The 12108-nt window shown below is 39.4% G+C and overlaps 1 protein-coding gene across 2 annotated transcripts in view; it reads left to right on the top strand.

The window, feature by feature from the left end:
• Nucleotides 1-335: 335 nt before the first annotated feature.
• The window catches only part of LOC115102182 (inosine-5'-monophosphate dehydrogenase 2), a 28371-nt gene continuing 16598 nt past the window's right edge, over nucleotides 336-12108 (top strand). The window contains exons 1-4 of one of the 2 annotated variants that reach the window (XM_029621823.2): nucleotides 336-874; nucleotides 3335-3383; nucleotides 3730-3831; nucleotides 11793-11867. In XM_029621823.2, the coding sequence (XP_029477683.1) occupies nucleotides 729-874; nucleotides 3335-3383; nucleotides 3730-3831; nucleotides 11793-11867 (372 nt within the window). In that variant the 5' untranslated portion in view covers nucleotides 336-728. The remainder of the gene's footprint in view (nucleotides 875-3334; nucleotides 3384-3729; nucleotides 3832-11792; nucleotides 11868-12108) is intronic. The other variant, XM_029621824.2, reaches the window with a different exon arrangement.

Raw genomic sequence — 12108 nt, 5'->3', positions numbered from 1 at the left:
TTTGTGTCACTTGTTTAAAAGTGTGCTTTAAACAATGTACAATTGTTGCTTGCTAGGCATACAAATAAGGTTATTTCTTGATACATTTGAAACGAGGTATAGTTGTGGCCACAACCAGATTAGATTGTAAAACTCTTGGCGGAACGCATTGCTTGACTGCCGTGAGAGTAATATGCTGAGGCTGTGTCCATCATACCGTTTAATAATCAATGACTGGCATTCATTCTTGCACCATGCGATCAATTATCAGTTCTAAACATATATGTTTAGATCTATTTTCACTTGCGCACATGATACACGAAGCACGTCTTTGGAGCCAATAAACCGGAGGAGCGCGTATTAATCTTGCTGTAGAATTCATTGCCGCCTGCAGGTCAAACGAACGAATAAAATGAACTAGTCGCTATGAAAAAAATGAATCATGACTCGAGTCAGTAAAAAGAGTCTTTCAAAAAGAACGAATCGTTCGCAAACTGCACATCACGAACACGTGTGCGACCGGAGCTACCGCCAGACAGGGCAGGAGCCTGATAACATTAAAGGTCGAGGAATATAAAGGGCATTTCGGTTTATTTTCAACTGTTGTGAATGCATTACATGTCATTTTTACAGACTTGACTTTAACAAGGCACGCGGGGGATGGTCGCACCACGCCACAGCTGACTGACAGATCGCCAATCGGAACTAGGAGTGAAACGAAGAAAGTTCTCGGTCTCGTGGGTCGTTGTATGTTTAGCACCAAAGTGACTGATCAAACACTAAATAGATTGTGTATCATGGCTGACTACTTGATCAGTGGACAGACTGGTTACGTGCCCGATGATGGACTGAGCGGGCAGCAACTCTTCAACTGCGGGGACGGCCTTACGTACAAGTAATTATTGGGATTTGGCAGTCGCATTTTTTTTAACAGTCTATGGTCGCATGGCTCCTTTATTAAATCTAGTTTCTCTGACAGCTATTTGTAGTTGGCTAATAACCAGGACAAGCCCTATATTAAGTCTTAAACACATGACATTATTATTTGCTCATGCAGGGGTTTTGAGTCATTGCAGTACACGCAGTAAATTCATTCTTTCTACATGGGTCTGCCGACTTAGGTTTCCCGGCTCAACTCGTGCTTTCAGGTGACATCGAGTTGCGTAACAATTTGACTTTGGGAACTGATGCAAATCTACCAACATAATGAAGTAGCTAGCTGGGTATTTGATTAGGTTCTGGATAATCCTGGCTATTCAGTTATTAATGATTTGGACGTTCCTCTATTGTAGGTCCTCTATTGTAGTACACTACATGACCAAAAGTATGTGGACACCTGCTTGTTGAACATCTCATTCCAAAATCATGGGAAATAATATGGAATTGGGACCCTTTTCCTGATATAACAGCCTCCACTCTTCTGGGAAGGCTTTCTACTAGATGTTGGAACATTGCTGCGGGGACTTGCTTCCATTCAGCCACAAACATTTGTGAGGTCGGGCACTGATGTTAGGCGTTTAGGTCTGGCTCGCAGTCGGCGTTCCAATTCATCCCTAAAGTGATCGATGGGGTTGAGGTCAGGGCTCTGCAGGCCAGTCAAGTTCTCCTACACCGATCTCGACAAACCATTTCTGTATGGACCTTGCTTTGTGCTTGGGGGCATTGTCATACTGAAACAGGAAATGGCCTTCCCCAAACTTTTGCCACAAAGTTGGAAGCACAGAATCGTCTAGAATGTCATTGTATTCTGTAGCGTTAAGATTTCCCTTCATCGAACTAAGGGGCCTAGTCTGAACTATGGAAAAACAGCCCCAGACCATTATTCCTCATTATAGTTGGCAATATGCATTGGTACCATATAGCGTTCTCATAGCATCTGTCAAACCCACATTTGTCCATTGGACTGCCAGATGGTAAAGCATGATTCATCACTCCAGAGAACGCATTTCCACTGCTCCAGAGTCCAATGGCGGCAAGCTTTACACCACTCCAGCCGACGCTTGGCATTGCTCCCGACAAACAGTTATTGTGCTGATGTTGCTTCCAGCGGTAATTTGGAACTCGATAGTGAGTGTTGCAACCAAGGACAGGCGATTTAAAAAAAAAAATATATATATGTTTTTTTACCGGCTTCAGGACTGAGCGGTTCCGTTCTGTGAGCTTGTGTAGTCTACCACTTCGTGGCTGAGCCGTTGTTGCTCCTAGACGTTTCCACTTCACAATAACAGTTGACCGGGGCATCTCTAACAGGGTAGAAATTTGACAAACTGACTTGTGTGACGATGTTTGACAAGAATGTAATTATGACACCCTGGAGGCACCATCATGTCAAGATATTAGCAAAAAGGTCTGGTTGTATTGGAATGCCACGAACAATAAGTAGTTAGGTAGAAATGTAGCCTATTTCGCAGTCTCTGCTACAGTGCCTTATCTCTTGTCTGCTCTTTCAGTGAATTTACCACATCTCATTCTGCTAATACCCTTGCTTAATATAGGCTTAATCTCCTCCTAGAAGCATGGGTCACACAGTGACTATTTAGGTGTTTATAGTACCAGTATACACCAAAATGAAGATGCAAGTGGAACAGCATGCTTTAAAACTCAACTAGTTAGTACAAGACACACAGTACGCTTGGAAACCTCTCAGGACCTTTAGGAATGTGTTGACCATCAACACTAATGTGTAATAACACAGGACTCTGTTGCCTGCTCATCACATGCATGCGTATCATACACCCAACTTCTCCGAAAAATTATCCACTTGAAGTTCCAGATATCTCAGATGATCAAATACTGAGCTTGTGGTACCATTTTTTTACGGCCTCTGTGCCTCTGGCCTGCTCGCCTCCCTACCACTAAGGAAGTACAGTTCCCGCTCAGCCCAGTCAAAACTGTTCGCTGCTCTGGCCCCCCAATGGTGGAACAAACTCCCTCACGACGCCAGGACAGCGGAGTCAATCACCACCTTCCGGAGACACCTGAAACCCCACCTCTTTAAGGAATACCTAGGATAGGATAAAGTAATCCCTCTCACCCCCCCCCCCCCTTAAAAGATTTAGATGCACTACTGTTCCACTGGATGTCATAAGGTGAATGCACCAATTTGTAAGTCGCTCTGGATAAGAGCGTCTGCTAAATGACTTAAATGTAAATGTAATGTGTCAATGAAAAAAAAATAGCATATGAATATGACTGAAGATGGAAATTAAGCTTTGGCCTCCCCTTGTGTGATTTCGAAACACCTTGCAGTACATTATGTGTGAAATTGCACACGTGTGTGAATGTCATTGATCGATTGTATGCAGCATGTGAGGCCCTGCTCTCCTCTCACCCCTTCTCTTTCACTCAATCACAGTGACTTCCTGATTCTCCCAGGGTATATTGACTTCACATCGGAACAGGTGGTGAGTAGAACCCTTGTTCTTCAAGACAATAGGGCTTCTGTCCCTCCATGACCAGGGTCGAATTCATTAGTGCACACTAGCAAAACAATTTGCAACAGAAACCAAAGACAAAGCATTTCTTATTGGACAATTTTCAGGTAGTCCCTGCCTGTTTCAATCCGTTTTCTTCTGTTTGGCGCCTGTAAATACAACCCAGCGTTTCATTTAGGAAGGAAGAACTTCCCATTGTAACCTTGCTTTGTAGCAGTCTTATTCATTAGGCATACCCCCCTAAAAGTAGTTTGTTACTACAATAAGTGTTTGTTACAGGTATTCACTTGTAGAAACTGGTTTGTTTCCTCTGCAGGATTTGACTTCAGCCCTGACAAAACAGATCACCATGAAAACGCCTTTTGTATCCTCCCCTATGGACACAGTCACAGAGTCAGCGCTGGCAATTGCCATGGCAGTAAGTCTGGTTTAAACACACACACACTTTGGCATAGCAATGTAATTGAAGACTTTAGTTAAAAGTAGACTCTGCAATTCACAAAGTAAACAGCCGTATCGGGTCAACTTACGTAAAAACTAAGAGCTTGAAACGTGAGGCTAATCTTCTTCGCACTTGTTGTCACACAACTATCAAAGAGGCAAGAAGGAATTCAAGAAGGATCATCACATAATTGGCATATATATTACTCTTACTGAATTTCCACGTGGTTGAGGATATAGGAGATATAATCAAAGCCTACTAGCTGATAAAATGTTTATAACTAGGACAGAAGAATTTATAAGACTTTTTCCAACATAACATAGGTACAGCAGATTCCCTTATTGTGTGGGACACTTTTAAATGTGCCTTTTTAGAGGCCATGCAATTCAGTACTCATCTGTAAAACAAAAGCAATTTAGATAACACAAGTCCATATTAACAAATAAATTGAAGGACTAACAGTACAGATAGAAATAAAAAAACTGTACCATAGAGGCACAGAATAAGTTAGAGGAAAAACAAAAAGAAATGGAGAAACTTATTCATGAAAGATCCAGTGTAATATATTATAAAAATTAAGGGAACTGGATGGAATGTGGGGAAAAATGTGCCAAATTCTTTTTCAATCTTCAACATAGAAATGCTTGTCGTGGAAATTTCCTGTATTACCAAATCATGAGAGCAAACCCCACACAGGTCAGAGTGATATCATAAAGTCCATATTTAATTATATGAGCTTCACCATAGCCCTGTGACTCAGATCAATTCAGGGTCTATAAATGAATTCTCTGAGAGTGCTTATAAAACAGTTCTTAGTATCATTTATAGCCAAGACACACCCATCTCAACTCACATGACAAATAACAGATCTTAGGAACATTACACAAATAACCTTTTACTTGAAAGAGGAGTATCCCATAGCTAGATAGCATTAGCTATAAATTATTGTTCAGTTTGGTCTCCTAAACAAAGTTCTTAACTCGTTCTTGGTACCACTTAGGACCAACACATTACCTCATCCAATGGCATATATCAATTGTCAATTCTAGATACTTCCATCTCAAATACACCCCCTCCTGGACAAGATCAGAAAAGACAGTGAGCCTCCTAGGCCATATACTAGATCAAGATAAGGGCAACCTCAGAGGGGGCATGTAATAGTTAGACACATTCCCATAAGACAAGCCTGACCTCTCCCCTCTCTGTGCCCCTAGTGACTAAGCCCTAGCAGAGAAGGGATAACTGCAAACTGCCAACAGTATTATCCAAAAGAAGACATTCTAATGACATATCTCACATAAGCATTATTATATTGATAAAACATCTTATTTATGAATGTTACCTAACTAATTCTGATTCATCCCTAACATGCTACCAAAAAAATGTATTGAAACTTGTTTCAAATGATGGGAGTCACGCATGATTCACAGAATTATATTTTGAAAGAGGAAGTAAAGTACTTTAAGAATATGTTTTAGTTTGACTCCATCTCCACTAACCAAAGCTAATTGTGTACATGTTTTTCCTATTAATAATGTAAAATTAGCATCTGTACAGAAAGACTCAGGTGAAGGCCAAATTACAGAGGAGGAACTTCTTGGTGCAATTAAAGCCTTTAAGTCTGGGAAAACTCCAGGTCTGGATGGCATACCAGTGGAAGTATACCAAACTTTTTTTTGATATACTCAGAGGACCAATATTAGCATGTTTTAACCACTCCTATATAAACTGTAGATTATCGGACATGCAACAAGAAGGTCTGATTTCATTATTACTGAAACTGGATCAAATTGGTATATATAAAGATCCACTCCATTCAAAAAAATTGGAGGCCTCTTTCACTTCAGTGTTGTGATGCAAAAATTCGAGCTAAATGCTTGGCGCATAGAATTTAAAAAGGTATTGTCAGAGTTTTTTTTTTTTACATAGACGATACATTGGAGATAATATAAGACAAGTACTGGAAACAATAGAACCCTATGAAATATCAGGGAAACCAGGCCTGGTTTTCATAGCTGACTTTAAAAAGGCTTTTGATAAAGTACAACTGGAGTTTATATTTAAATTGTGGAGTATCTCTAATAAAATGGGATAAAAATATGTATAGTAACCCTAGGTGTAAAATAGTAAATAATGGCTACATCAAGTTTTAAACTGTTAACTTCTTGCGTCGAGCCATCCCGGATCCGGGATCGTGACTACAACCTCAAGGCCATTACCATAACGCAACGTTAACTATTCATGAAAATCGCAAATGAAATTAAATCAATATGCTAGCTCTCAAGCTTAGCCTTTTGTTAACAACACTGTCATCTCAGATTTTCAAAAATATGCTTCTCAACCATAGCAAAACAAGCATTTGTGTAACAGCATTGATAGTTAGCATAGCATTTAGCATTAGCATTCAGCAGGCAACATTTTCACAAAAATCAGAAAAGCATTCAAATAAAATAATTTACCTTTGAAGAACTTCGGATGTTTTCAATGAGGAGACTCAGTTAGATAGCAAATGTTAAGTTTTTCCTGAAAGATTATTTGTTTAGGAGAAATCGCTCCATTTTGTGCGTCACGTTTGGTTACCAAAAAAAAAACGAAAATTCAGTCATCAAAACGCCAAACTTTTTTCCAAATTAACTCCATAATATCGACTGAAACATGGTAAACGTTGTTTAGAATCAATCCTCAAGGTGTTTTTCACATATCTATTCGATGATATATCGTTCGTGGAAGTCTCCTCTCAATCACATGGAAGAATGGTTGCAGCTGGAGATTACGCACCAATTTCGACGCAGGACACCGGGCGGACACCTGGTAAATGTAGTCTCTTATGGTCAATCTTCCAATGATATGCCTACAAATACGTCACAATGCTGCAGACACCTTGGGGAAACGATAGAAAGGGCAGGCTCATTCCTGGCGCATTCACAGCCATATAAGGAGACATTGGAACACAGCCCCTTCAGAATCTGGGGCATTTCCTGTATGAAATTTCAGCTTGGTTTCGCCTGTAGCATTAGTTCTGGGGCACTCACAGATAATATCTTTGCAGTTTTGGAAACGTCAGAGTTTTTTCTTTCCAAAGCTGTCAATTACATGCGTAGTCGAGCATCTTTTCGTGACAAAATATCTTGTTTAAAACGGGAACGTTTTTTATCCAAAAATTAAAAGAGCGCCCCCTATCTCGAAGAAGTTAAGGAGTAAAACAAGGTAGTCCACTATCTACATATCTATTTATTATTGACATTGAAATGTTGGCTGTTAAAATAAGATCCAACAGTAATATTAAGGGATTAGAAATCTGTGGCTTAAAAACAAAGGTGTCATTGTAGGCTGATGATTCATGTTTTTTTTAAAACCACAATTAGAATTCCTCCACAGCCTCATAGCGGATCTAGATACTTTTGCTAACCTCTCTGGACTAAATCCAAATTATGATAAGTGTACTATATTACGTATTGAATCACTAAAAATGCAACTTTTACATTACCGTGTAGTTTACCAATAAAATGGTCTGACAGAGATGTGGACATACTCGGTATATAAATCTCGAAATAAATAAATTCTCACTCAATTTTTTTATAGAAAGTTAGCAAAAATAGATAAGATCTTGCTACCACGGATAGGAAAATACCTGTCTATTTGTGGAAAAATCACCCTGATTTAATTCTTTAGTCATATCACAGTTGACCTATTTGCTTATGGTTTTGCCTACACCTAGTGACCTGCTTTTTAAATGATATGAACAAAAAATATTCAATTTTATTTGGAATGGCAAGCCAGACAAAATGAAAAGGGCCTATTTATATAACGAATATGAATTCGGAAGGGAAGAAATTATTAAATATTAAAGCATTAGATCTATCACTAAAGGCATCAGTCATACAAAAGTTATACTTAAATCCAAACGGGTTCTCTAGCTGTGCCATATATAAATTGCAAAGTAGTTGGGAAGAGATTTCCGATGTACCCATTCCAAGGCACCTGGTTTATGAATTGAAACGCAAAACAACGCCCAATTCAAAACTTAAAAGTTTTCAATTTAAATTATTATATAAAATTCTTGTAACCAATAGAATGTTATATATATGGGGGATACAATCTTCCCAGCTCTGCAGATTTTGCTATGAGGAGGCAGTCATTAGATCATGTATTTTTGTACTGTCCATAAGTACCTAATTTTTGGTCACAGGTCCAGGAATGGCTGAAGAATTGCAACATTTGCCTAGAACTAAGTCATAGTCAATCAATAATATCATTATTTTAGAAAAAAATGTAATATTTAATTTACAGTCTGTAGAAGCTATGAGAATAGAAAGGTTCAGTACTTTTGTGAGGCATCACAGCACAGTTGAAAACATTTGGAAAATGGATGACGTTAAGAGATAGATGGGAGGGGTTGAATGAAGCTGAAGGGTGGGACTAATAACAAGACAACAAATGTAAAACATACGGGTCTGTAAAATGTATATAGGATCAGAAATTTTGTGAAATAGCACAGTTACAAATAGAAATCAAACTGGATGGACAACAGACCGAGGAAGAACAAAAAACAAACAAAATATGACTATTGTAAAATAGATTTGGTCTGTAAAATGTGTATAATATGTATAAACTGAAGGTAGAGGCCAAAGTGTTATTGTTTATTAGTTTACTCCAATTTAGGGAAGGGTGTTAGGGTTTGTGGGGAATAATAAAGGTATATTCTAAAAAAAAGTACTGTCAGCCACCAATTGTGCAAGTTCTCCCACTTAAAAAGATGAGAGGCCTGTAATTTTCATCATAGGTACACTTCAACTATGACAGACAAAATGAGGGGAAAAAAGTCGTCCTGGTCCCTTTGCAGAAAAACAGCCCCAAAGCATGATGTTTCCACCCCCATGCTTCACAGTAGGTATGGTGTTCTTTGGATGCAACTCAGCATCATTTGTCCTCCAAACACGACGAGTTGAGTTACCAAAAAGTTATATTTTGGTTTCATCTGACCATATGACATTCTCCCAATCTTCTTCTGGATCATCCAAATGCTCTCTAGCAAACTTCAGACGGGCCTGGACATGTACTGGCTTAAGCAGGGGGACACGTCTGGCACTGCAGGATTTGAGTCCCTGGCAGGGTAGTGTGTTACTGATGGTAGGCTTTGTTACTTTGGTCCCAGCTCTCTGCAGGTCATTCACTAGGTCCCCTCGTGTGGTTCTGGGATTTTTGCTCACCGTTCTTGTGATCATTTTGACCACACGGGGTGAGATCTTGCGTGGAGCCCCAGATCGAGGGAGATTATCAGTGGTCTTGTATGTCTTCCATTTCCTAATAATTGCTCCCACAGTTGATTTCTTCAAACCAAGCTGCTTACCTATTGCAGATTCAGTCTTCCCAGCCTGGTGCAGGTCTACAATTTTGTTTCTGGTGTCCTTTGACAGCTCTTTGGTCTTGGCCATAGTGGAGTTTGGAGTGTGACTGTTTGAGGTTGTGGACAGGTGTCTTTTATACAGATAACAAGTTCAAACAGGTGCCGTTAATACAGGTAACGAGTGGAGGACAGAGGAGCCTCTTAAAATAAGAAGTTACAGGTCTGTGAGAGCCAGAAATCTTGCTTGTTTGTAGGTGACCAAATACTTATTTTCCACCATAATTTGCAAATAAATTCATTAAAAATCCTACAATGTGATTTTTCAGGATTTTTTTACTCATTTTGTCTGTCATAGTTGAAGTGTACATATGATGAAAATTACTGGCCTCATCTTTTTAAGTGGGAGAACTTGCACAATTGGTGGCTGACTAAATATTTTTTATGTATGAATGTTTATGTATGTATATGTGTGAAAATATATGGGTATGTATGTACAGTTGAAGTCAGATGTTTACATACCCTTAGGTTGGAGTCATTAAAACTCATTTTTCAACCACTCCACAAATTTCTTGTTAACAAACTATAGTTTTGGCAAGTCGGTTAGGACATCTACTTTGCATGACAATACATTTTTCCAACAATTGTTTACAGACAGATTATTTCACTTATAATTTACTGCATCACAATTCCTGTGGGTCAGAAGTTTACATACACTAAGTTGACTGTGCCTTTAAACAGCTTGGAAAATTCCAGAAAATGATGTCATGTAGAAGCTTCTGATAGGCTAATTGACATAATTTGAGTCAAGTGGAGGTGTACCTGTGGATGTATTTCAAGGCCTACCTTCAAACTCAGTGCTTCTTTGCTTGGCATCATGGGAAAATTCAAAGAAATCAGCCAAGACCTCAGAAAAAACATTGTAGACCTCCACAAGTCTGGTTCATCCTTGGGAGCAATTTCCAAACGCCTGAAGGTACCACGCGTACTATCAGGAAGGAGACGCGTACTGTCTCCTAGAGATGAACGTACTTTGGTGCAAAAAGTGCAAATCAATCACAGAACAACAGTAAAGGACCTTGTGAAGATGCTGGAGGAAACCGGTACAAAAGTATCTATATCCACAGTAAAACAAGTCTTATATCGACATAACCTGAAAGGCCGCCCAGCAAGGAAGATGCCACTGCTCCAAAACCACCATAAAAAAGCCAGACTACAGTTTGCAACTACACATGGGGACAAAGATTGTACTTTTTGGAGTAATGTACTCTGGTCTGAAGAAACAAAAATAGAACTGTTTGGTCATAATGACCATTGTTACTTTTGGAAAAGGGGGGATGCTTTTAAGCCGAAGAACACCATCCCAACCGTGAAGGACAGGGGTGACAGCATCATGTTGTGGGGGTGCTTTGCTACAGGAGGGACTGGTACACTTCACAAAATAGATAGCATCATGAGGAGGAAAAGTATGTGAATATATTGAGCAACATCTCAAGACATCAGTTAAAGCTTGGTCGCAAATGGGTCTTCCAAATGGACAATGACCCCAAGCATACTTCCAAAGTTGTGGCAAAATGGCTTAAGGACAACAAAGTCGAGGTATTGGAGTGGCCATCACAAAGCCCTGACCTCAATCCTATAGAAAATTTGTGGGCAGAACTGAAAAAGTGTGTGCGAGCAAGGAGGCCTACAAACCTGACTCAGTTACAACAGCTCTGTCATGGAGGAATGGACCAAAATTCACCCAACTTATTGTGGGATGCTTGTGGAAGGATACACAAAACGTTTGACTCAAGTTACACAATTTAAAGGCAATGCTACCAAATACTAATCGAGCATATGTAAACTTCTGACCCACTGGGAATGTGATGAAAGAAATAAAGCTGAAATAAATCTCTCTCTCTTATTATTCTGACATTTCCTATTCTTAAAATAAAGTGGTGACCCTAACTGACCAAAAATTTGGATTTTTTTACTTGGATTAAATGTCAGGAATTGTGAAAAACTGAGTTTAAATGTATTTGTCTAAGGTGTATGTAAACTTCGACTTCTGTATGGATGTATATGGATATATATTTTTACCCTAAAAATATATGGGGGATTGGAAATGATGCAGACAATTACATTGATGCAAGCAACAATCTTTCCGCAATATTAAGCCCCATTTTTTTTTTTTTTTTATAAAAAGGAATTAAAAACCGCTTTGTTGTGAATGACCAATCACATGAGACCACAAGCCACAACCCTATAAAACCTCTGATTTAAATATTATCAGCTATTGGAAAACAACCTATACTTTCTCCCAGGCCAGGGTAACTTGAAGTGACTACAACAGCTGCACATATCTGTTTCACTTAAAATAGTAACCTAAGATAGTTGTGAACCCCCCCCAGAGGCAAATGTCAGAGGAAACATCACAATCTTCATCGTAAAACAAAGGCCAGAATTTCCTCGAGTCTTGGAACAGTTTGTTCTGGATAAATCCTTACAGGCAACTTCAGTTAGGGTTAATGTCTGAGGACACACATTCTCTCTCTCACACACATTCTTACACGTGTGCACACACACACAAATATGATGTCCCTTCTTTCAGCTCACAGGAGGAATAGGCTTCATCCACCACAACTGCACTCCAGAGTTCCAGGCCAACGAGGTCCGCAAGGTCAAGGTAATGACCCCTATGCCATGCTCTCTTTTTCACTCCCATCTCCTTTCATCTTTGTTTTCTGTTACATGTGTGTGTCTGTATGTTTGTCTCTGTTACTCATCCTATCGTCTGCTCTCTCGGTTTGATCTTCCTGCCCACCTAGTTGCTACCGTTTCACTGTAGTGTTCCCGCCAGGCAATCTTTTTCTTTATATTCTCATGCTCTGTCTGGCTTGCTTTTTCAATACCCTGTAGGTTTGCAG

The sequence above is a fragment of the Oncorhynchus nerka genome, linkage group LG20 (genome assembly GCF_034236695.1).
Source record: "Oncorhynchus nerka isolate Pitt River linkage group LG20, Oner_Uvic_2.0, whole genome shotgun sequence".
Lineage (NCBI taxonomy): Eukaryota > Metazoa > Chordata > Actinopteri > Salmoniformes > Salmonidae > Oncorhynchus > Oncorhynchus nerka.
Note: the sequence above shows the minus strand (reverse complement) of the source record. Positions and strands in the feature narration are given on the sequence as shown.